Genomic DNA, 26,942 nt, shown 5'->3' with positions numbered 1-26,942 from the left:
CATATTCTCCTGGTCCTCTCCAGAAGCTGCTTGCCTGGTTGATCCACATGATCTAAGGTAGCAACCACTTTTCTAGTAGGGCTTTGGCTACAAAACTGCATTGGTTTTGAGGGGTCTATCTTGCTTTGCCTGTAAGCCCTGTTATTTCTACTGAGCAATTTTGCAGGGTGCAAGGATATCTGAAAACTTATGCACAAAGTTATACCTATATTAACTCACTGATGCTCAACTTCTCCCTTTGAACATACCATACTGGGGGTGCCTGGCTGGCTCAGTTGGTGGAGCATGAAATTCTTGATCTCAGTGTTGTGAGTTTGAGCCACACGCTGGGTGCAGAGGTTACTTAAAAAAAAAAATAAAATCTTTACAAAATAGATAAATAAATAATAAACATACCATACTTACGGAGTTAACTTTCCAAGAGGATCTTCTATATGCATCCCCATAAAAATCAAGCCAGTGCGTAAGCTCGTTTACTTTGAAAATATTTTCAGGCAGTTGACACTTAGCCTGGTTTACCTTAAATAAAATATGACCCGTAAAAAGTTTTATATATAAAGACAATTTTGCTTTATGGCTATTAATTGGATTATCAGCATAAATAGCAAATTAAACACTCTTTCAATGACCAGAATAAAGTTCTATCCCATTCCTCCACTGAAAAAGCCCCAAATTTTCAGGAACATAAAGAATACCTATGACTTAGTAGCAGGAATTGATGATATGATGATAAACTCCTACTTACTTTTAATTCATAGAGAAGCTTTTTTTTTTTTAAAGATTTTATTTATTCATGAGAGACAGAGAGAGAGAGAGAGAGAGAGAGGCACAGACACAGGCAGAGAGAGAAGCAGGGTCCATTCCATGCAGGTAGCCTGATGTGGGACTCGATCCTGGGTCTCCAGGACCACACCCTGGGCTGAAAGGCAGCGCTAAACCGCTGAGCCACCCAGGCTGCCCCAAAGAGAAGCTTTTAAAGAATTTTAGGTCCAAAGAAAAATACAGTGCAATATGAATCCAAAGTATGCTGGGGTCCAATATTTCATGTCATATTCTTCAGAGTTTAACAATATACTATTTTTAGATGTTCCCCTCTGGTAAGGCATGTGTGGAACATTCCCCTCCTAAACTGTGGGGATATTTTCTAGCATTATCCCCTCATGACCGGAGTTATCATTACATGCACATGGACACCCTGGAACACTGCTAATCGTCAGTCAGTGAAGACACTGATACTGACACCAGATGCTTTGGATAGTAGTGACTATCAGTATTTGATCTGGATGGACACAGTCCTGGCCTAAATGAGTCATTCTGAAGGGTTCTTCTAAAAGCCCCTCTTGGCCTCCATTCACCTGGAATATTCTTACTGACGCTGGCCCAAACCCCAAATGATCCAAGCCTTCCAGTATCACCACCCAGAGCATTGTGACGCTTTCAACCCTATGATATGGTCCTCTCAACCCTGTTGATTTTAACCTTGCATAACCCCAGTTATGGAAAAAGTGGGTGTTTTATCCTTGTGGCTTCCTGTGGTCTCCCTTCCGAGGCTGGGGGTGGGGTAGGCTTGACAAATAATCTAATGTCACTCTTAGAGTCAAAGGATAAAGCAGGATCCCTTGAGGATTTTTGTCACTGCTTCAATATTTCTCAGGATTCTCTCTTTGTAAGCGGAAAAGCTCATTAGAATATACTTTCCTTGTGCTCTTTAGTAAATTTCTCAATTTTTCAAACCCAAAGTATTTTTTTAAAAGATTTCATTTATTTATTCATGAGAGAGAGAGAGAGAGAGAGAGGCAGAGACACAGGCAGAGGGAGAAGCAGGCTCCATGCAGGGAACCGGACGTGGGACTCGATCCTGGGTCTCAAGGCAGGAGTTAAACCGCTGAGCCACCCAGGCTGCCCAAAACCCAAAGTTTTAAAAATCTTTTTCTTTTGTACAAAACCTTTAATAATAGCCAAAGATGGGCTCTGCTTTTCAGCAGTAGGGCAGAATTGTATTTTTTTAAGTAGTATGGCAGATTAGGTATCTTAATTCACTGAAAACAATCAGAAATACAGGATAAAGCATAAACAAATATTTTTAATGCAACACCAATATTGTAAGTAGATATGAAATAATCAGGTCAAAAATGAGATGAAGGCGGCACTCGCCTTGAGAGTATCTGCCAAACCTGGTGAACCTAACTTCACTTTGCAATGGTTGGGGCTTTGGGGAAAGAAGACAGAACCCAGACTCTGTCCAAATTATGAGGCCAAAAATAGAATGTCACCTCAGAAATCTGGGACCCAAAAGGGCTAAACCATCAGGGATGCCTGGGTGGCTCAGTGGCTGACCATCTGCCTTCCGCTAAGGGTGTGATCCCAGGGTCCTGGGATTGAGTCCCAAATCGGGCTCCCTGCGTGGAGACTGCTTCTCTCTCTGCCTATGTCTCTACCTCTCTCTCTCTTATGTCTCTTATGAATAAATAAATAAAATCTTAAAAAAAGTGCTAAACCATCAGAGTGAGGGTAAACTAGAAATGAATAGGCTCTACATCACTTTAACCCCAAGCCCAGGAAGCAAGCTATAGCTAGTTAAAATGGGGCTAAGCTGAAAAAAAAAAAAAAAAAGTCACCTAACAGAATTTGCAATCACAAGAGCACTTTGCTGAAAGTTTGCACACTACATTCATACCACACCTAGAGATCTAAAGAGCTTCAAGCCAAGAATTTAAAGTAGTATTAAACTGAAGTAGTGTCTCCAGGAGCCTGGTAGAAGCAAATCCTCCCTGGAGAAATACAGCTCTCGAAGAATCCCAAAAGATAATGTTCCAAAGAAAATTTCACACACACATACACACGCATACACACACACACACACACACAAGTCACAGAACACAATAACGAAGGCACTGTGAAGCAGATTCAGCAGAAGTAATAGAGGGCAAAACTGACCTAGAAAGATTTTGGATACCGGAGGCCTAATGCATATAGATTCAAATAAGCAAAAGGGAAGCTTGAAAATAAAAGATGATGAGATCATAAATAGTGACCAAGGAAAAGAAATGTCAAAGAAACGATGGGAACCTCTACAAGTAGAAAACATAATACTGGAAATAAAAACACAAAGGGCAGTTTTATTAGCAGACAAAAATCACTAAAAGGAGCATATATCATGAACAGAAAGATATGGCTGAAGAAGTCATCCAAAATGGGATACAATCACACAGAGATGGAAAACATGACAGAAACGTTAAGAGACACAGAAGATAGGAATGAGAAAGTCGAATATATGAGTAACTGGAATTTCAGCAGGAAAGGAGAGAATCAATATTTATGTGGATTTAAAATGTTTAACAATTTAGGAAAAACCCTACAGGAAATATTCTATTCAATAGTAATATTCAAGTTTTTCCTTTAAAATTACAAACAAGGGCAGCCCGGGTGGCGCAGCGGTTTAGTGGCGCCTTCAGTCCAGGGCGTGATCCCGTAGACCCGGTATCGAGTCCCATGTCAGGCTCCCTGCATGGAGCCTGCTTCTCCCTCTGCCTGTGTCTCTGCCTCTCTCTCATTCTCTCTCTCTCTCTCTCTCAGCCTGTGTGTGTCTCTCATGAATAAATAAATAAATCTTAAAATAAAAAATAAAAAATGAAAAATAAAATAAAATTACAAACAAGTGGGGGATCCCTGGGTGGCTCAGCGGTTTAGCGCCACCTTCAGCCCAGGGTGTGATCCTGGAGACCCGGGATCAAGTCCCACGTCAGGCTCCCTGCATGGAGCCTGCTTCTTCCTCTGCCTATGTCTCAGCCTGCCCCCCTCTCTCTCTCGTCTCCCATGAATAAATAAATAAAATCTTTAAAAAATAAAAAAAATAAAATTACAAACAAGTGGCACCTGGCTGGCTCAGTCTGAGGAGCAAGTGATTCTTCCATCTTGGGGCTATGAGTTCAAATCCCACACTGGGTGTAGAAATTACTTCATAATAAAATAAAATCTTTAAAAATTAATAAATATATAACTAATAATTATATTATTATACAAAGATATCAATTCTCTCCAAAGTGAAATACAGATCCAGTGCAACTCCAATCAAATTTCCACTAAGATTTTTTTGTTTGCATTGCCTATCAGTAGCAAAAGGACAAAATTTCAGTAAGTGGTACTAAGTAACTGTTTTCGTATGAAAAACAATAAAAAGTAAATTTAAAATAAAGTTCCAATTGGATTAAACACCAAATTATGAAAGGCAAAGCTCAAATCAATGCTCCCATTAGACCCGGGTAAGAGTAACCTCTGCCCTAGGTCCATGATTATTTATAGGTGCTTGCCCTGGCCTTCCTCTAGCCAATCCCCTTCTCAAAAAAGTAAAAATAAGGGGCCTACAGGACCAGAGGGACCTAACCACGTGCAGAGACCTCTTCCCCTCTGTGTTCTCTAGAGAGTGGACTGTATTATAGGTGAGCATACCCATAGGCTCTGGTGCTCCAGAGGTGCCCAAGATATGGCCACTGTGGAGGCAGGTATGGAATGCAGACATACGGACATGTCCACATATGGGTAGCAGGGCAGTACAGGATACCCCAAATATGGGACAAAAACAAGGTAGGAAAAGAAGGCAGAGGACTTGGGGAGGCCTCTGAGCCTCCACCTTCCAATGTAAAACTCTGTAAGGAGTCCAAGATTTCTAAATTCAAATCTGGCCTCCCCCGTCATGAGGAAGATTTCTTTGGCACGGTGGGTGGATAGGGTATATTTTGTTTTAGAGTATATTTATTCCATAGTTATTAGCCAGATTTCTAACCTTTTATTTTTTTTAGAGATATTATTTATTCATGAGAGACACAGAGAGGCAGATATAGGCAGAGGGAGAAATAGGCTCCCTGTGGGGAGCCCAATGCAGAACTGGATCTCAGGACCCTGGGATCACGCCCTGAGCCAAAGGCAGACGCTCAACCACTGAGCGATCCAGGCGTCCCAGATTTCTAACCTTTTAAATATCAGACATAGGTATATTGGCCCGTTTGTACTCTTCTTCTGGCCCCAGCTATCATCTCTGCTACAAGACAATCTAGAGCAGCTTTCAGGGCAAACAAAGTCTTATTGGATCACAGCTTTACCCATTCAACTGATTCCTGATGTAGGGTGATAATTTAAAAACTTGAAGAAAAAACAAAGCTTAAAACAAAACCCAAAGAGTAAGAATTATAAAGGAGCAGACTAACAAATTTATCTGTATTAAAACTAAGACTGTGGGTTCATCAAAGGACAAAACAAAACATCTCAAAGTGAAAAGACAAGCTACAAACTGGGGCATGATATTTGCAACACATAAAACTGACAAAGGACTAGTCTATAATCAGTTAAAAAAAAAAAGGAAAAAGTCAAAGGATACATTTAAACTGAACAAAAACCACACATTTTACAGAAGAGGAAACAAGTGCTGCAATTATAAATATGATAACATGCATTAGAACAAGGGAAACAGAATTAAAATCATAATTTGGTATCATTTAATACTGAAAACATTTTCCAAATTTTAAAGTCACACTTGGAGTTGTAGATATTCTCTTCCTCTTCTAGAGAGGACTTAAATTAATCCAACCACTGTGGAAGGCAGTTTATCATTACCTATAATAAAGAACACAAACACGGACATCCTACAATCTATCAATGCCAGAACTAAGTGTGGAAACTAAAAGCCCACTCTTGACAGATGAATGCCAAGAGAGATATACATAAAAACATTTACAGCGAGCGGTATGTTTTCTGAAAGAAGAATGCCTCCTCCCCAAAAGAAATACAAACAGCACATATACCCCCCACAGATACTGGAATGAATGACTCTGGTGAGATTCACACTATGGACTACAAAATGAATGAAATACAGCCATAAATATTAATCTGGATCAATCTATAAAACATTACATAGGGGATCCCTGGGTGGCGCAGCGGTTTGGCGCCTGCCTTTGGCCCAGGGCGCGATCCTGGAGACCCGGGATCGAATCCCACATCAGGCTCCCGGTGCATGGAGCCTGCTTCTCCCTCCGCCTGTGTCTCTGCCTCTCTCTCTCTGTGACTATCATAAATAAATAAAAAATTAAAAAAAAAATTTATAAAACATTACATAATAAGCATGTATTCCATTCATACACATTTCAAAAACAGCAAAATTAAACAATATGGTATCTAGAAATATATATAACCCTAAAACAACAGAGAATGATTAACACAAAATCCAAGATCATGGCTATCTCCAGGTGAGGGGGCGTAAGATACACAGGCATTTCTAAAGTACTGAAAATGTTTTCCTTTTTAACATGGGCAATAGTTACACTAATGCCTGTTTCATTACTTTTATTCAAACTGCACACAGATAAGTACATATACTCCTTGATATGCGTGACTTAAGTCAAAGAAAACAAAATTTAAAAAACAGCAATATCGACATGTTTCTGGAGTCTGCTTAAGATTCTGGCCAGTTGAAACCAGGGGACTTTTTACCGCAAAAGTAAAATCTATGTGTGTCTGGAAGAATTCTTACCCTATGCAGCTTTTTCAGTATTTCTAAGAGAGCCTTAACATGATAGTTGTTCTCAGAGCTTTCAGTCCAGTAATGCAGCTGAGCAGTGACGGCTCTTTTAAACATCTGGACCAGCCTGATGAATGCAGCTTCCTGCAGAGAGGCCCAGTACTCCTCTGAGGGATACAAAGGTTAAGTAATTGTTAGCATATCATTTCTCTTGAATTCTTAAAGGTAAACATACTATCATATGTATCAGAGTTACAAAAACATTTGTAATAAACTTTTTAGTAAATATAACTGCAATGAAAGTTAAGAATGTAATGCCCTCAAAAAAAAATCCCTTGACAATAACAAAATCATGAACTTGATCTAATTAATTTGTGGGGAAAAAACTCGACAAGATAAGTCACTTTCCCCCTCCCTCCCCCCCAGATAAAATAGCATGCTATTTTAAAAACCAAATTTAAGAATTAATCACAATTGCACAACTCTCTTTCCTCACTCCCAGCATGAGTTTTTAACTCTTAAAAAACATCTGTCAGGGTGCCTGGCTGGCTCAGTCAGTAAAATATGCGACTCTTAGTCTTAGGGTTTTAAGTTTGAGCTCCATACTGGGCATGGAGCCTACCTTTAAAAACACACACACACACACACACACACACACAAAAAAAAAAAAACCCACAAAAAACAAACAAACTGAAAACAACCCCCTCCCCCAAGGGTGTCTGGCTGGCTTGACGCATGATTCTTAATTTGAGGGTCATGAGTTCAAGCCCCATGTTGGTCCTAGAGCTTACTAAAAAGAAAAAAAAATACACATTAGCAATTCTCAGCATTGTAAAAAAGCAAATGATGGTTTAAACTAGCTTTCATCACTCATCTAGATTTAATAAAACATAAGAAAGAATGGACTTTCTAGGGCTGAATATGCTGTTTGTCTCAAAAACCTCATTAAAATCTAATCAAGCCCCTAGACCTAACTTCCAGTGTACTAGAAATACAGGAAAGGTGAAAATAATCAGAAAAATCGAGATGTGGGGCATTCTATAGGACAACTGACCTAGACTCTTAAAAAAAAAAAAAAGCCTGGAAAATACTTTTAAGACAAGTGCAGGAATCTGAATATAGCCTAGATATTAGATATTATGGAATTATGGGCTAATTTTATTAGGTGATAATGATGTGGTAATGTAGGATCTCATATTCTTAAGAGATGCATGCTGAAATATTACAGGTGAAATGTCATGATGTCTCCAATTTACTTTCAAGCACTTCAGCAAAAATAAAATGTAATCTGCATATAAAGAGAAAAGCACACATGACAACAGCTTAACTGTTGTTGACTCTAAGGTAGAGGGTATTCGGATATTCATCATATTCTTCTTCCAACTTCTATATATGAAATTTTTCATAATGAAAAGTTGGGGACAAAGGACCTCATTACCAAATCACACATGTACCATTACAAGAACTCTAAAAAGGTAGTAAAGCAATCTATTTTGGAGGACTATAATAATTACTACAGACTTGGAGTAGCACCTTTACAATATGCTAAGAAGATGAACTTATTTACAATTATCTAAGTTTTGCTATAACTTTACCAGACATGTTTCTACTGAGAGGATGGTTAAAGTATTTTCAAATGTAAGTTATCAATCTTACCCAGAACCCCTAAAGATTGGTCACTCATTGCACAAATAGCCTCTGCAAACGGAACCACCAGGCTCTCCCAGTTGTTATAATCATGCATCATGGGGCATTCAGGGAGAAGGAAGAAAATCTCTAAAGCTTCTTGGTGTGGAGAATGAAATGGAAGATTTTTGAGCAGATTATCCTTGAGACTTGTTGTTATCTGTGGTCAAAAAGGATCAGGGAAAAGACACTCAAAACACAGCAAGAACTGGATGTAACTTGTAATAAAATAACATCTAGAACCTGGAGTTTCATTCCATCGAGAAACTGGAATGAAACCATTCAGTCCTAAAACCCATGTTTACATCCAATCTCACAAAGCCCCGCAACTACCCAATGTATAGACATGTGACAAGTGTTGTCCCATGTAATTGCTATGAAGCGTGAAGGAAGTCAAGGAGAAATCATGTAAGAATTATACAGAATGAACAATGAATTCAGAACTAACAGGCAGCCCTTCCAATAATAAGTACTACATCCTACCCCTTCATTCCACTATCACACCTCATTATGTTTAAAGAATGTGTAAGAACCCCAAAAAGCAACACAAAATAACCCCATACACTAAAACGCAATAATCCCAACAACATAAACCAACATGGTTTCCTACCATTTCCTCATAGGACCACCTGCCTTATCACAAACTCTCTCCACTACCAACGAAAGCTTTTAATCCTTCCAATCTCCTTACCATTTCCTCAATTCAGAACACAAATGTTTGGGAGAAATACACACGAAAAAGAATCCAGGCAGCCCCTGGTAAGGCGGATGTTCATATCAAAAAGTGTTCTCATTTCTACACTTATGTTTAAAATAATTGTAGGGCAGCCCCAGTGGTGCAACAGTTTAGCACCGCCTTCGCTCAGAGCATGATCCTGGAGACCTGGGATCGAGTCCCACGTTAGGCTCCCTGCATGGAGCCTGCTTCTCCCTCTGCCTGTGTCTGTGCCTCTCTCTCTCTCTCTCTGTGCCTCTCATGAATAAATAAAATCTTTTTAAAAAAATAAATAAAAATAATTGTAAATAACATGTTGTCCATATTCTCTGTACCAATCTCAACAAATCCTTTAATCATCTTCCTTATAGCCATAAATTGACAAAATTCCCTCTAAGAGAGTGTGTGCATCTATGTATAGGGGTGTGTGTGTGTATATGTACAGATGAATGACTTAGACTATTTGCCATCTATGTGACTACTAGAGCAACCATTTTGCCCCTTAAGGGCCCATTCCTGAATGCTAGCTGAATTTCACCTGATTTGGATATGCTACAGGGTCTCAGAGACTCTCTGGAAACAAAGTATTTCTTCGGAAATTTTGAATTCTTACAAAAAATGTTTTATTGTGTTTTCTTTTTCTAAACAAGAATCTAAAGAATACCACCATGTTAGCAATCCAGTCCTTCTGGGTTAACTCTTTAAAGTCGTTTCTTGCTTTATTTAAGTCCAAGTGAATAAGCATCGTTTCTGCAGCTATTCTATAGAAGGAAGATAAATTTAAAAGTAGATGGGTAAGTAAATAGATGAAGACACTTCAAAATCAAATATTTGATCAGATTATTTATCTGAATGAAGAGTTTCTTCTAAACTTTATTTCATTTCAGGAGTGCCCGGGTGGCTCAGATGGTCAAGCATCTGCCTTTGGGTCAAGTCATGATCCCAGGTCCTGGGACTGAGCCCCACGCTAGGATCCCTGCTCAGGAGGGAGTCTGTTTCTCCCTCTGCCTCTGCCTCTCCCCCATGCTCATGCTCGCTCACTCTCTCCCTCTCTCTGTCTCAAGTAAATAAATAAAATCTTTACAAAGATAAAAATACAAACCTTATTTCATTTCAGTAAAATTATTTTTTCCCTCAACTTTACAATTAAAGATAATCTGACTAAATCAAATACAAATACAAGTGAAAATGTAGTTGACCACTTATGATTATTTCTAAAGGCTTTAAAATATATCAAGACCACATTAACAATATACCTACTATCCAAGTTTAACTCAGATATTATATTAAATATTTATTTTTTTAAAAGCCACAAAAAAAATTAGAGGTTTTTCACATTTCTGAAAAAAATTACCACTTCCCCCAGTTACATGAACTGAAAGTCAGGATCAAAAAGAGGGGCTTCAGGGACACCTGGGTAGCGCAGTTGGTTAAGCATCTGAATCTTGGTTTCAACTCAGATCATGATCTCAGTGTCCTGGGATTGAGCCCTACATTAGGCTTCATGCTAGGCATGGAACCTGCTTAAGATATCTCTCCCACTCCCTCTGCCCCTCCCATTCGTGCTCTCTCTTTCAATTAAGTAAATAAGTAAATCTTTAAAAAGGGGGGCACATCGGGCTCCCTGCATGGAGCCTGCTTCTCCCTCTGCCTGTGTCTCTGCCTCTCTCTCTCTCATGAATAAATAAATAAAATCTTTAAAATAAAATAAAAAGGGGGGCAGCCTTCAGAGCATTAATTCTTAGTCTTGCAACGAAAATTACTAATGAAATGTTTAAATATCTTGTGAATTATATTTATTCTTAACATATTTATGTTCACTATCTTAGAAATACATTCTTTGCAAAATAATACAAATATTTAGTGTCTCAAAATAGAAAACATTTTTTAGATATATATTATATAAATATTTAGGAAAAGAGATGCGAAGCTGTTCTTTCATAATATTTAAAAATTCAAAGAAACTTTAACATCTTGCATTAGGAAATGGTTAAATTAAGGTATGTCCTTCCCATGGAATAATCATGTAGCCATTATAATGACGTTAAAGAAAAATATTGAATAATATGAAATGAATAAAATAGAAAATGGACATATATATTAAGGATAAAGTAATACATATAATCCCATGTCTAGTAAAAAAAATAAATTTTCACAGAAAAAAGATATATACACAAATGCTATTCCTTTTAAATGGTGCAATATGGGTGATTTTCAGTGTTTTCATCATAGGTCTTTATTTTTGACATTTTCTACAGTGCACATATATTTGCTTTTGTTAAAAAAAGCTAAAAAAAAAAAAAAAAAAAGCTAAGTTTTAGGGGTGCCTAGGTGGCTCGGTCAGTTAGGTGTCCAACTCTTGATTTCTACTCAGGCCATAATATCAGGGTCATGATCTCAAGCCTCAAGTTGGACACTTAGTGGGAAGTCTGCTTGAAATTCTCTCTCTCCCTTTGCCTCCCCACTCCACATGCACGTGCGTGCACTCTCATATAAAAAGAAATAAAAAAAAAAAGAAAGAAACATTTTTTTAAAACTTAGTTTTTAAAGAAACAAACACAGAACTAGTTATTTTACCCTTAAGCCACTTTCTTTATTTTTTTTAAGATGAGATGGCATTCCTTTTTTTTTTTAAGATTTTTAAAATTTATTTATTCATAGAGACAGAGAGAGAGAGAGAGGCAGAGACACAGGCAGAGGGAGAAGCAGGCATCATACAGAGAGCCTGATGGGGGACTCGATCCAGGGTCTCCAGGATCACGCCCTGGGCTGCAGGCGGCGCTAAACCGCTGCACCACCGGTAAGCCACTTTCTTTATAGTCTTTCATTTTTTAAATTAAAATACATGGGACCCATGGGTGGCTCAGTGGTTTAGCCACTGCCTTCAGCCCAGGGCCTGATCCAGGATACCCGGGATCGAGTCCCACAACAGGCTTCCTGCATGGAGCCTGCTTCTCCCTCTGCCTGTGTCTCTGCCTCTCTCTCATGAAGAAATAAAATCTTTTTAAAAATAAATAACTACAATTGATACATAATATTGTATTAGTCTCAGGTGTGTACATAACAAATTAACACATATATATACATTGCAAAATAATTACATCAGTCTAATTAACACCCGTATAGTCACAAACTTATTTTCTTATAATGAGTACTTATAAGATCTACTCCCTTAGCAACTTTCAAATATATAATCCAGTATTAACAATGGTCACCACACTATACACACTAACAGAATCTTGAACTTTATAAATACATATATGTGTTACCTTTCCTTTAAGAAACTTCCAATCAGACAAGCAGGAGATGAAAATATTTCTCTGATTTCCCTGTATTACAAATAAGATGGGGGTTAAAACAAATCATAGTGTATGCCTCATTATAGCATGACATAATAAATAAAACATCTCATTACTGTCCTTCAAACTTCTCAGTCTCTGATTTGTTTGCATATTGCCTTGGACAGCTAAATGTCTATTCCATTTTCTCAATCTCAAAGTTTCAGGGGCAAATGTGAGTAATAAAAAGTATGTACTCAGAGAAGCCCCAGGGAAAGAGGAAAAGGAATGACCCAGGGTATTTCCTTGAATAAATAAGACATTCCCATCCCACCCAACTTTCCAAGCCCTATTTATTTCTGTTCCACTTAAGAAAAAAAATTACCAGAAATTAAATGGGAGGATGGGGGTGAGGAGGGTACGCTCAGTTCCACTTGGAAGTAATAGCACAAGTAGGTTTTTTAAATGATCAAAGTACAGTTGATATAGAATGTCATATCAGTTTCAGGTGTAGCACCCAGTGATTTGACATTTCCACATATTTTTTTTTAAAGATTTTGTTTATTTATTAAATTTTTTTTTAATTTTTTTTTAATTTTTTTTATTTATTTATGATAGTCACAGAGAGAGAGAGAGAGGCAGAGACACAGGCGGAGGGAGAAGCAGGCTCCATGCACCGGGAGCCTGATGTGGGATTCGATCCCGGGTCTCCAGGATCGCGCCCTGGGCCAAAGGCAGGCGCCAAACCGCTGCGCCACCCAGGGATCCCTTGTTTATTTATTCATAGAGACACAGAGAGAGAGAGAGAGACAGAGACACAGGCAAAGGGAGAAGCAGACTCCATGCAGGAAGCCTGACACGGGACTCGATCCCAGGTCTCCAGGATCACACCCCAGGCTGCAGGCAGCGCTAAACCGCTGTGCCACGGGGGCTGCCCGACAATTCCACATATTATGCAACACTCAGCATGGTGATTATAGTCACCAGCACAGTTCTTGATCACCTATGCAGATTATGATGTAGCTATTTTATACAACCAATTTTCAGAATTAGGAAATCATACCTAAAAATATCTCTAAAAAGAAATATTTATAAAAGTAAATATAATCTTTATAGATGGTATGAGTTGTATCATTTTGAGCAAGACTGGCCACTCTGTTCAGCTGTGAATAGGAAGTCTACAAAACAAGTGGTTTGGTCAAAGGTCAAAGAGGGATGGGAAATTATATAGGTTGTATCTCCAACTCAGAACAGTCACAGAGTGTTTGGGTGGCTCAGTGGTTGAGCGTCTGCCTTCGGCTCAGGTAGTGATCCTGGGGTCCTGGGATAAGTCCCCACATCAGGCTCCTGCAGGGAGCCTGCTTCTCCCTCTGCCTCTGCCTCTCTGTGTCTCTCATGAATAAATAAAATCTTAAAAAAAAAAAAAAAGAGCAATTACAATATATGCAAACATATCAAGGATCCAGAGAAGTCCTCCAATAAAGAAAGCTGCCCTCATGGAGTTTATATGTTAGTTGTGATGTTTAATTTTAATGTGTCAATTGGCTAGGCCATGGTACCTAAATATCTGGTCAAACACCAAGCCAGATGTTGCCATGAAGATATTTTTTAGAGGAGATTATCATTCATGTCAACAGACTCTGAGTAATGTGGATCATCCCCCTTAATGAGGGTGTGCCTCATTCAATCATCAAAGGCCTTAAGAGAAAAAGGCTCCCAGGCATCGAGAATTCTGCCTTCAGACTGCCTGAGAACTCAAGCTGCAGTATTAACCTTCTTTGGGTCTCCAGCCTGCTGACCTACATTACATATTTTGCACTTATGAGTTTCTACAACTGTGTGCGCCAATTCCTCAAAAAGAAACCTCTGTCTCTACACACACATGTACCTTCTCCGTTGTTTCCCTGAAGATCTCTGGCTGATGGGCCATGGGGGACCACAAAACCTCATGTCTCTGTACTGTGCAGAACCAGCCAGGGCAAATGCTACTTTACAGAACTGTATGAGCAGAGAGACACATGGGTTGTACCTTTTTGTATTTTGCCACTGCTTAGTCCCCACGTCAGCGATCCACCTCTTTATGGTCCCCTCATTCAGTGTAGGAATTCTCCTCCTCAGATTAACATAGGGATTCTGTGCATAAACAAGCAAGTAAAACACAGGAATTGAGACCCAACAGAAATAAATATCCAACTTTGAGGCACATTCTAAGGATACAGGGTATACTAATTTTTAAATATGGATAATATCGCTATGGGAAATCAAAGATTTTACCAAGAAGTAATCAATCATTGGCCTGGTTATCAACTTCTTGCCCAAGGGGCTTAAAAATTAAAACCAAGGTAAATTTCTCTGAATGCTCCAACACTCAGCACTTTAAATAGGTATTAGGAGAGTCAAACAAGTATCACACAGCCTCAAGGGGAAGATCCTACAAGGGCTGTAAGAGTGAGAGGAACTCAGTTTGCCTCAGCAGAGTAGGATGAGAAGGTTATGAACTTATTACTCACAGGCCTATGAACCTGTCTTTCTTAGTTGTGGCCAGCAAAATCATTTTAGAATGTCAACCTGATGGCCTGCTAGGATCCTGACTGAATGCCAAGGGCAAGGCAAAGGAAAGATCTAAGGATGTCTGATTTGACATTTACCAGAGACAAATCTGCTGATTTCTGTGAGTCAATACTTATTCAGTTTAGACAATCAATAATGTTTAGCTATTCCCTTAAGGTCACCTTAGGAACTAGGTGATTTTGAAATTCACCACACTTGCGATCCTGAAACCCTTCATTTTGTCTAAAATACCAAGTTATAGGGACACGTGGGTGGCTCAGTGGTTGAGCATCTGCCTTCAGCTCAGGTGGTGATCCCGGGGTCCTAGGATAGACTCCCTCATCAGGTTCCCTGCAGGGAGCCTGCTTCTTCCTCTCCCTATGTCTCTGCATCTCTCATGAATAAATAAATAAAATCTTTAAAATAAAATAAAAGGGGATCCCTGGGTGGCTCAGCAGTTTAGTGCCTGCCTTTGGCCCAGGGCACGATCCTGGAGTCCCGGGATGGAGTCCTACATTGGGGTCCCAGCACAGAACCTGCTTCTCCCTCCTCCTGTGTCTCTGCCTCTCTCTCTATCATAAATAAATAAATCTTTAAAAAATAAAATGAAAATAAAATAAAAGTAACCAAACATCTAGAGATCTATTTTTACCTTTTTGCCCATCCAGAGCAAAATGCTTTGATTCCCTCCAGCAATCATTATTAACTCCTTTTCTGAAGTACGGCTTTCTGAAAGGAAGACAGAGAAAGTAAGAATGCAGAAGAGACACTGGCACAAACATGCACACTCAGTTTAAATCTTCACATTCTTCTTAAACTTAGTCCTTTCATCTTTCTGATACACAGATGTAACACATTTCACATCCATAAAGAAGAAATAGACATTTCCTTCAGAGTAATGTCTAGTTGGCAAACAGAGGTGACCTGCAATGTGACATCAGTTTGACATATATAATCAATGCAAATGTTTATATAAAATAGTCAAACTAGTATTTGATTAGTTAACTGATCCCTGCTTTAATTCATGTCTCAGTACTAAAAGCTGTCTTCTAGAACTCAGGATTTAACCAATAACTATTGACTATAAAGAATGTAAATAGCACTTCAAAAGACTAAGTGGTTCTAAGAAATCAAATATATGAACTGCTCAAAGAAATAATCCTACTGTTCATTTTCCTAGAACTTAACTTAAAAGAATTCTGGTACCACAGATCACCACTAAGGTTTCAGAAGCAAGTAACCGAAGTGCTCTGAAGCAGTTCTATACCAGTGTTTCAGAGCACTGTGACTCAGGCCACAGTTCAAATCCAGCCAAACCACTGACTGGCTGTTAAGAAGTGGCTAACCCTCCAAGTCTCTGAAAGCACAGATCTCTCAGAACTGTTGAAGGACCAGTGAGATAACACATGTCAGCACAGTTACAGTGCCTGGCATATGTCAGCTGCTCAACATTCTCAGGGCTTTATGTGATTGTGAGTCAGTTGCCAGGTAAAAAAAAAAAAAAAAACCAATATCCACGGAATTAATAGGTCTCCTGCAGCATATGCCTCTGGATCCATATAATCTATTTTATGTTCTATCATTTTAGGTCCACATTAATTTTAATCTAAAGGGGTAAGATAAAACTAATGGTTATTTTAACTTGATTGGTTATACTGAATATTTTAAGTTCTTTACATATAAAAAAAAAAAAGAAACCAAAAAAAAAAAAATGAAACCAATGTTTAGAGAAATTCCCTTCAGAGCCATATATTTTTTTCCTTGTCATATTACACACTTCAAAAAATCAGTTTCTTGACAATGGTATTTTGCCAAATCCCATGTTCCTACAAAATTTACCAAATTTGAGTTCTTCATTTGATGGTAATTTCATGGGAAGTGGTATCAGTTGATTATGTGTTCCACCGTTTCCCAGTTGTCCTTCTTTTCCAGAACCAAAAGAAAAGACCTTCCCCAAATCAGAAACATAGGCAAGTGTGTGCCACCTATTAAAAGAAAGCACCTATGGTCAATTTTCAATTATCTACAACTTAAGAGTATGCAGCAACACATAAACTGCTGAAATTAGGTTTACCCAGTGAGTGAAATGAGTTTACCAACTCCCAATGGATGAAATTAGCCATCTGGAAATTAAGATAGCATTAATATTTGGGTAAGATGATTTTGGAATCCATACATCCACTCAAGGCCACGATACTTTCCCTTGGTGAACAGCGTTCCCTCGTTCAGGAACAAGCAGTTCCCCTTGCTTGCAACTCCTTTTTCAAGCCTCAGCTTGAGAATCCTCCTTCTCCCCATCCTAGAAGATGGAATGAGGTGATCCCTCTATTTCCCAAAGACCTTTACCACAATGATTCCCTGATTTACTCCACAGTCTCTCCCAGTCTAGATTGTGTTAAGTAAAGAATCTGGCCTTTGTCCTCATTTCCTGGAAGATAACCTGTCAGCCCTTAGAATTTCCCAGGTGACAGGAGTGTTTGTTATTCATGGCAAGATCCCGAGGTCACACCTAAAAGTTTATCCAAGTGGCTCAGGAAGAGGGACATGGAAGCCCAACCTACTGGGAAGGAGAGGCTCGAAGCTGAGTTCACCACCATGGACAATGATTCAATCAATCATGATTAAGCAACGAAACCGCAATAACACTCTGATCTTGGGTGAGCTTCTCTAGATGGCAATACTCTACATATTATTCTGTATTGAGCTGGGAGGAATACCATTCTGTCCATGATTCCAAGGGGACTGGACAGAGGGAGCTCCTCATTTGGACTCTTTCTAGACTCTGTCCTATACATTGCTTCCTTTGACTGGTTCTAATTTGTATTCACTTCTTACAATAAATGTGAGTATGACTTTAACAGTTTTTAGTGAGTGCTGAAAGATTTTCCAGTGAATTCTCCTATGTTAATAGGGGAACTGCCCTGGTTTGTATTAAGAGATCTCTAACATGAGATTCCTCTCCTAACACATGCTACTTAAAAGAAATGTATGTTATGAAAAATTCCAAGTGGTGACAGTGTTCCCTTGAATGCAGAGAATATACCATCCCAATCATCTGGTCTACTTTAATAATATCCATCTATGTAATTTTATTCCAGGATCATAAAAGAACAGGTCTACAGACTGAAAGTACATATACAAGTTTTTTACACAAAAAATTTCAGCAAATAAACACATGAACCCACTATTCAGGTAGAGCCTGAATTTGCTTGTGTTTAAGGGAAAAAAATGCCCAAAAGAGTTAAGTGTATCTGATTGAAAAGATTTCTTAACCTCACCACAACTGAAAATCCCACTGGTGAGAAGCAGACTGAATGATGTTCAAGGAATAATAAAGTAAGCCAAGGAGTTTTAGCAAGTTTTTCTACTTTTAGTAAAAAGAAAACAAAAACAAAAAAAGAAACTATGAAAATCAAACTTATCAAAATATTCTACTTAAACCACCACTGACTTTATCTTACCTTCTAACTGTGATTACTCCTTCTAAGGGGTTGTGAGAAAGTGATTACATCAATGAATAATCCTTTGTGATTCACATCTGTTTATTTTTCCCCAAATAAATGACATATTTTTCTGTGTCTCTCATGAACAAATAATAAAAATCTTTAATAAAAAAAGATGAATTTTTTTAAAGATTTTATTTATTTATTCATAGAGACACACACAGAGAGAGAGAGAGAGAGAGAGAGGCAGAGACACAGGCAGAGGGAGAAACAAGCTCCACGCAGGGAGCCCAATGTGGGACTCGATCCCGGGTCTCCAGGATCACACCCTGGACTGCAGGTGGCGCTAAACTGCTGTGCCACTGGGGCTGCTCAATAAATTTATGTTTGGACAGTTACAAAGATATTTCACTAAACGGGCAACAGAAAGTGCATAAATTTATTTTTATTATTTTTTTTTGAATTTTCTTATTAAAAAGATATAATCAATGTAGGGCATGCCTGGCTGCTTCAGTCCGAGGAGCACTCAACTCTTGATCTAGGGAGTTGTGAATTCTAGCCCTATGATAGGTATAGAGATTATTTAAATACATATTTTCTAAAAAACCAATGAAAACAAATATATATTCTAAAATAAAGATTATTACCTAACAATGTAAATTAAGCATCTTGACCCCTGTGAAAATGTATACTTTTAAATCAATCAAAAAACTATGAGGGCAGCCCCAGTCGCTCAGTGGTTTAGCGCCGCCTTCCCTCGGAGGGCCTGATGCTGAAGTTCCAGGATCGAGTCCCATGTTGGGCTCCCTGAATGGAGCCTGCTTCGTCCTCTGCCTGTGTCTCTGCCTCTGTCTCTCATGAATAAATAAAAATCTTAAAAAAAAAAAAACTGATGGAAGTTTTATTAAATTATCTATCTAAATTTATTGTATTCACTTCATCAATTTTCATGGACACTTTACAACTTACCTTCCACATGCTACCTGGGTCACTCTATTCCCAGCAAGCTCAGTCACCAAACGGGGTCTTAACTCATTCTGTGTTGAATTGTGACCGAGCTGCCCATATTTTCCAGCACCAAAAGTAAATACCAGCCCATCCTGAAGAAAAAAAACTTATCAGATTCTAAAGAAATACAACAGTAAGTAATATTACTGAAAAATTAATAAAAAGACTGAATAATTAATAAAATTAATATCAGGGGAGCCTAGGTGGCTCAGTCAGTTAAGCATCTGCCTCTTGATTTCAGTTCAGGTTATGATCTCAGGTGCATGAGATCAAGCCCCACATTGGTCTCTGTGCTCAACAGGAAGTCAGTTTTTCCATCCCTCTCTTGGCCCCTCCCCCCCACTCATGTGCACACACTCTCTAAAATAAACAAATCTTAAAAAAAAAAAAGGACCGTCAAAGCAAACTCCTCAAATTATCAGGAGGGCAATCCTGCACGTAGGAAGTGACCTCTTTTCCCAGGGAATCACTAAGTGTGCACACCTAGGTGTTCCTGTGCTTTCCCCACTAAAAGTTCTTCCAGAATTATCATTGGAGAGAACAGGCAACACGCACCTTTGTGAGCAGGGCAGTGTGAGAGCCACCACAAGCGAGGAATTCTACTTTCTGATTGTCCAGTGCTTCAATAAGAGAAGGAAATTCTTCACCTACACAAGGAAAAGAATAGAAGTAATCAAAAAAAAAAATCGACTTGCACATTGGAGTTCTATGCTACTAGTAAAATACCTGGACTCCCAGCTGGCAACCACAGTTCCCAACACCCGACAGGAAAGGCCACTGGATTGGTATATTTATTTTGGCCTAAAACTGGGGGTGAGGCAGTGGTCAAAGGGCCACACACAGGAGAACTCATATGCCAAAGTGTCAAGCCAGTTCCTAGAACCCACTCTTCTTTTAGCCTAACTTCATTAACTTTAATTGCAGCATTATCTGGTATTTCCAATTCCCATCTAAAATCACCCTTTTAATAAACATATCCGTTTTTTCTTTTTTTTTTTCTTTCAAATTTTTATTTATTTATGATAGTCACACACACAGAGAGAGAGAGAGAGAGGCAGAGACATAGGCAGAAGGAGAAGCAGGCTCCATGCACCGGGAGCCCGACGTGGGATTCGATCCTGGGTCTCCAGGATCGCGCCCTGGGGCAAAGGCAGGCGCCAAACCACTGCGCCACCCAGGGATCCCCTTTTTTTCTTTTATATTCTCTATTCCCGGGTCACCTGGGTGGCTCAGTGATTGAACATCTGCCTTCAGCTCCGGGTGTGATCCCAGGGTCCTAGGATCAAGTCTCACATCAGGCTCCCCTTGGAGCCTGCTTCTCTCTCTGCCTAAGTCTCTGCCTCTGTGTTTTTCATGAATACGTAAATAAAATCTTAAAAAAAATCTCTACTACCATGTCCCTACCCCACACTACCTCTTTTTTCTTTCAACGATTGCTTTGTCCTAGCACTTAAGGATTCAGCAAATACAGTTTAACTGCTCTTTATTCCCTTGGCCCATGGACTTATGGTTTCCCCTGAGTAACTAGCACTGGACCACGTCAGGGAAAGGTGCAGTATGACCAGTGACCCAGTGGTAACATGTGCATTACCACAGTTGATAAAGCAGCAATGTGCCACACCTGAAAACTCCAAAAAGGTATTTTGGATCATAAAAGATTTGCCATCTGCTTTGTGGAAGTAGTTCGATATGGGAATTACAGATTTTTTTCCCTATCTGTGTATACAGATATAATTAATACCTTATAGACTAAGTTTAGAATATGTGAGTTTCTAAAGAAATCATTAGTCTCCTTCTGTCCTAACATGGATATACTTCTGTTAACAGACATTTAAGTGCAAAGGCACTTTAGATGTCATTTCAACCTAAAGCATCACTTTACAGAAAAAGAAAATAATGCCTAGAGAAAAATTAAGTGACTCAGCAAGGCCTTCTCATTAGTTAACTTGCAAAGTAGGAAGCAGAGCCTAGATATTCCAAACAGTCCAATGCCCTTTCCCTGAGCCCACACAACCCTGACATACATTTAATCACAACCACCTCCACACAATGCATGTCTTCTAGATTGATTCTGCCCTGAAGACAGAGATAATCAGGAAGAACAGCATAAATGACAGTGAAGATCTGAACCGTTTTTGATAGAGAGGCCTGTGTTAAATTCATCTCTTATCTAACAAATACATTTGACAATGAGAGCTTGAAAATATGTTTCCATACCGTTAGTGTGGCCCAGGCCTAGTTGTCCCAAATCATTTCTTCCCCATGAGTAAACGTTTCCAGACATGGATAAGGCCATGCTGTGGGCTTTTCCCGCGGAAATCTGAACCAATGGGACTCCTGAGAGGTGCTCCACAAGCTGTGGCGTGGGGATTGAGGTGAATAGTCTTCCAACTCCAAGCTGGCCATGTAAATTCTGTCCCCAGGCAAAAAGCTCACCACCTTGACATAAACAAAATGCTGCCTCATTAAGTTTCAAGTGCAGGAAACATGAACTTAGAACATTATGTATGTTATCCACACTATACAGTCTCTTACATTCAACTTCTCAGATACCGTATGTCTGAGACAATGAAACTAGAACATCTTCTCTTTAGGAATAACAGTTATACTTCTTTCCTTCCTGCCTCAAAGGGTAGTGCCCTTGCTTCCCCAAATCTCATCTTCCTAGATTGTGACTTACCAGTAATAAACTCTGAACATCCCCACTTGTCCCATATCACTAGATTGTGGGCTTCTTAAATGGTCATGTCCACTGCCCACTCCCACCCCAAAATATACCTGTTGAAATCCTAACCCTAAACGTGAAGGTATTAGGAGGTGGACCTTTGGGAGATAATGAGGATTATCTGAGATCATCAGTATGGAGCCCTCAAAAATGGGATTAGTGCCCTTAAAAGAGACATTCCAGAGAGTTCTCTTGCCCTCTCCACCACTTACATGGTGGACCTTCAAAAGACATTAAATCTGCTGACACCCTGAATTGGACTTCCAGCCTCCAGAACTGACAGAAGTAAATTCCTGCTGTTTCAGTCAGCCAATCCAAGGTATTTTTGTTACAGCAGCCCGAACGGACAAAGACAGGTAGAATGGAGCTACCTAAACATATTATAATCAAAACCAAGAAATATTTATTTAAAAAGCAAATCATGATGGGCCCAAGAAAACCAGAAACTTTCTACATCTGGGAAAATAAAGCCTAAAGTTAATGTTTGCCTTCTGCCCACCCACTCAGTTCATTAGCCTGAAGATTCTAAATAATTTATACATTTGAAATCATAGCACAGTATCTTGACTCTCCATCTTCTTCCTTAATTGAATACATGGAGCCTATTTTTCAAGACAACTTAAGTGTTATCTGATGGAGATGACAATATCTAATAGGGTCCGAAAAAAATATATCAGAGTATTAATGTTTACTGAGTACCTCTTTGCAAAAGACTGTGCAGGATCTGGTGGGAGGCAGCACCTCTCCTTCAAATGTAATTATCAGGTGCCTACCAGCCACCAGGCATATAATGAATGATGAAATGGTTAGTTCTCTTTCTTGCTTCCCTTTCATTCTACCTAGATTATGATTTACCAGAAATAAACTCTGAATATCTTTTTTGCCCCACGTCATTAGACTCTAGGCTTCTTGAAGACCTGGTGTATCCATTTATATTTATAACTTGAATAGGGTAGGGGATCCCTGGGTGGCTCATCGGTTTAGGACCTGCTTTTGGCCAAGGGCATGATCCTGGAAACCCGGGATCGAGTCCCATGTCGGGCTCCCTGCATGGAGCCTGCTTCTCCCTCTGCCTGTGTCTCTGCCTCTCTCTCTCTCTCTGTGTCTCTCTCATGAATAAATAAATAAAAAATCTTTTAAATAAGTAAATAAATAACTTGAAAAGGGTAGATATTCGAAATATGTGTTGGTGAATGGATAAATTCAAACAACCAGGTCAATTTTTTATGTTTATTTTATTTTATTTATTTTATGTTATTTATTTTATTCATGATAGTCACACACAGAGAGAGAGAGGCAGAGACATAGGCAGAGGGAGAAGCAGGCTCCATGCACCGGGAGCCTGACGTGGGATTCGATCCCAGGTCTCCAGGATCGCGGCCTGAGCCAAAGGCAGCTGCTAAACTGCTGCACCACCCAGGGATCCCCAGGTCAATTTTTTAAATATAAGTTCACTCTCAACTTCAACTGGGCCTTCAGCAAAGGTCAAATTCTAGATTAGTTACTTCTCTTTCACCCCAGTTTCCCTTCAGTTTGTTTCTATCTGCCTTTTATATAAAAAAAAACTTTTTGGGGGGCACCTGTGTGGCTCAGTGGTTAAGCATCTGCCTTTGACACAGGTCATGATCCGGGGTCCTGGGATTGAGTCCTGCATCAGGCTCCACACAGGGAGCCTGCTTCTCCCTCTGCCTGTGTCTCTGCCTCTCTCTCTCTCTCTGTGTCTCATGAATGAATAATCTTAAAAAAAAAAAATAGGAAATAATAAGGGCTGAAGAGAATCCCTGAATTTAAATGATAACGGGGAACACATAGAGGCCTGCAAACTGGCCACAAGATTAGACTCAAGGGAGTCTAAGCTCCTGTCATGGGCACTGAAAGAGCACTAGAAAAAGGGAAGCAGGTTCTAGAAAAGGGGTCCATGCTTGGTCCTCTTTCCAGAATGATTCTAATTATTCAGAATATTTTCATTGTTTCTTATTTGAAAAATAAAAACATGGAACTGTTGAAATAAATCTCTCAAGTCAAGATGGAACCAGTGCCGTATCAGCAAACTGACTTACAAATTCCTTTAACTGCTCCGCTTGACCAGAAATACCATATATCCAGTAAACTAATCCCCAAACACCAAGCCAACTCTGAGCCATATACTTGTTGCCTGCTATTTCTAAATAAAATTAGATATGCAACCCCCAATCAACCAAGCCCTATTTCTGCACTGTGGCTTCCAATGCTTTACAAAACTTGCCCTTGCTCAAAATCCTTCTAGAAGAGTGCTCCACTGCTTGTGATTCACTGTACTCCTAATCCATCAATTGTCTGTCCTTGAACAAAGGGTATCAAATTCTTTACTAAATTGTTTTAGTTTTGTCATTTGACAGAATGCAATGTAGAAACGATGAATATGGAAACCTAAAGATTTTATACATCCAAAAATTCTCTTATTTTGTAACAAGTGCCTTGGGGTGCCCGGCTGGCTCAGTTGGTAGAGCATGTGACTCTTGATTGACTCTATCTCAGGGTCATGAATTCAAGCCCCATATTGAGCCTAGAGCTACTTAGAAAAAAAAAAAGAAAATAAAGGAAAAAAAGGACAAGTGCCCTGAACTATAGCAAATTCAAAACCATAACTTTGTCTATTATAAAGTGAAGCACATACATTCTACTAGCTCTACATATACACATATACATGTTTATTCCTTCTAAAAAACAATATTCCAGAAAAGTACCTTTTGAGAGTGCAAGAGAATGATAATCTCCACATGTGATCTGAATTATACTTTTTTCTTGTAAAATGCATTGAAACCTGATGAAAGAAAATAAAATTTATGTCAATCACTATAATGAAAGTCACAACATCAATGTTAAATTTATTAAGGTATTTAATTGGAATTGATATAGTTCACTGATGAAATTCACTGGTCATTTCAGAATTGTTTACTTTAGAGCCACTATATAAAGCAGAGGACAAAATTCATATAAATTAACATTTTCCTATAAAAATTATGATTTCCTCTTGAGTAAAATTTAAATAACCTTTAAAATAATTTTTAGTAAAAGAAAAAAAGTTCCCTACCTTGCATGTTCTATGCTATAGTTGTACTCGAATGGTTTTCCATCTGAGGATAGAATCAGCATGTGCTCTGCTCCTTGGTCCACGGAATGTATCTTCATTTTTTTCCCTAATTTAATGCACTCTGCAGAGCAAATCCAACCAGGAATTATCACCACTCTGGTTATTACCCATTATCATTAATCATTTCGTTATAATACACTTAAAACACCCCCCAAAAAATTTCAACGAGACAACCTTGGACTTAACACGAACCTCTCTTTAAAGAAAAATTCCAGAATGAAAGCAGACAAACTAACAATGCTACTGTTTGAACACGGATTTTTTTCTTTTTCTTTTTTAAGATTGTATTTACTTTTGAGAAGGAGAGAACGAGTGGTAGGGAGGAGGAGAGGGAGGGAAGGAAAGAGGAAAAGCAAGGGAGGAAAAAAGAGAGAAAGAGAGAGAGAAAAGCAGACTGCCTCCAGAGCAGGGAGCCCACCAAGGGGCTGGATCCCAGGATCCGGAGACCATGACCCGAGCTAAAGGCAGATGCATCCAAACACCCCTGCCATGGATTTTTTTCAATTTAGGAAAGCACTGATTCATACTTTGTTTTAAACTGAATATAGGGCAGCCCAGGGGGCTCAGCGGTTTAGCGCTGCCTTCGGCCCAGGGCCTGATCCTAGAGTCCCAGGATCAAGTCCCGCATCGGGCTCCCTGCATGGAGCCTGCTTCTCCCTCTGCCTGTGTCTCTGCCTCTCTCTCTCTCTCTCTATGTATCTCATAAATAAATAAATAAAATCTTTAAAAAATAAAAATAAACTGAATATAGTTTTGGGGTGCCTGAGCGGCTCAGTCAGTTAAGCATCTCTCTTGGGTTTCAGGTCAGCTCATGATCTCAGGATTGTAAAATGGAGGAGCTTGGAGCCTGCTTAAGATTCTTTCTCTCCCTCTGCCCCTCCCCCCTCTAAAAAATAAAATCAAATACATTCAATATAGTTTTAAAATAACCAATTAAATATCATTTTGAATTCCTGTTTAATAAATTGAGACAGAGACAGAAATGAAAAATTCTATGAGAAAATATAACAATATCTGGAGGACATAACTCATTTTAGAAAAAAATATATTGTGTATTTTGAGACCTACTCTTCCCAAATACAAAACAAATAATAATAAAACCTCTTAATTGCTCCATGTAGAAGCCAAGTTCTATATTTTTGAAAGGAAGAATTGTGTTTGAGGACTACTTTTAAGGAAGAATGCTGTCAAAAGAATTTTCATGGTCATTATTGACTATTTAGCCCTTTCTAAAAATTAAGAGATTTAAAAATTGTCCACAGTTACCGTTTACTCTTATTTCATTTGTTCACAAAAATTAGATAGGAGATCTTGTTTTACTTTTTGGTTCTAACCAAATAGAATTTATTCATGTAAAAATCTCAAAGCACGAACCACTTCACATTAGAAATGCTATGAGAACCAAAATAGTTTGGTAATAAAGAAGAAATGGTCCAACAGACTAATGTTTTTTAGAGATCAGCATTTCAAATCACTGGGGGGGGGGGGGGGAGTTACTCAGGGGCGGGAGAGAGGGGAAAAAAAAAAAAGGTTGCTCCAAGAAAGTATTGGGACATTAGGAGAAACAAGTACATCCAGATTCCTCCACCTCCTTAAAACAAAATCATTTTCAAATGCATCCAAAATTTTGATTTTAATAATAAAAGCTTAAGAGATGCCTGCGTGGCTCGGTTGGTTAAGCCCCAGACTCTGGATTTCAGCTCAGGTCTTGATCTCAGAGTCGAGAGTTTAAGCCTCCCACTGGGCATCACGCTGGGCATGGAGACTACTTAAAAAAATAAATAAAAGCTTAACATTACTATAAAGATGAGTACATTCAAAAGAAAAAAAAAAAACACTTGAGCGTGGAGAGCTTTGTAACACAAAATCCGTAAGCCTTCTTCATAGAAAAGC

At 38.9% G+C, this 26,942-nt stretch overlaps 1 protein-coding gene across 3 annotated transcripts in view; it reads right to left on the bottom strand.

The window, feature by feature from the left end:
- HERC5 (HECT and RLD domain containing E3 ubiquitin protein ligase 5) overlaps positions 1–26,942 on the bottom strand; it is a 44,695-nt gene that overhangs the window by 16,615 nt on the left and 1,138 nt on the right. Inside the window, exons 2-14 of one of the 3 annotated variants that reach the window (XM_041757884.1) lie at positions 24,990–25,110; positions 24,643–24,719; positions 21,409–21,630; positions 19,747–19,838; positions 19,153–19,283; positions 16,580–16,725; positions 15,393–15,469; positions 14,220–14,323; positions 12,182–12,241; positions 9,580–9,673; positions 8,168–8,357; positions 6,524–6,678; positions 397–519 (exon numbers count right to left, since the gene is read on the bottom strand). In XM_041757884.1, coding sequence (XP_041613818.1) covers positions 397–519; positions 6,524–6,678; positions 8,168–8,357; positions 9,580–9,673; positions 12,182–12,241; positions 14,220–14,323; positions 15,393–15,469; positions 16,580–16,725; positions 19,153–19,283; positions 19,747–19,838; positions 21,409–21,630; positions 24,643–24,719; positions 24,990–25,110 — 1,592 coding nt within the window. The remainder of the gene's footprint in view (positions 1–396; positions 520–6,523; positions 6,679–8,167; positions 8,358–9,579; positions 9,674–12,181; positions 12,242–14,219; positions 14,324–15,392; positions 15,470–16,579; positions 16,726–19,152; positions 19,284–19,746; positions 19,839–21,408; positions 21,631–24,642; positions 24,720–24,989; positions 25,111–26,942) is intronic. The other 2 variants (XM_041757885.1, XM_041757886.1) reach the window with 2 other exon arrangements.

Source organism: Vulpes lagopus, chromosome 6, assembly GCF_018345385.1.
Source record: "Vulpes lagopus strain Blue_001 chromosome 6, ASM1834538v1, whole genome shotgun sequence".
Taxonomy (NCBI): domain Eukaryota; kingdom Metazoa; phylum Chordata; class Mammalia; order Carnivora; family Canidae; genus Vulpes; species Vulpes lagopus.
This window is presented reverse-complemented; position numbering and strand designations above follow the sequence as displayed.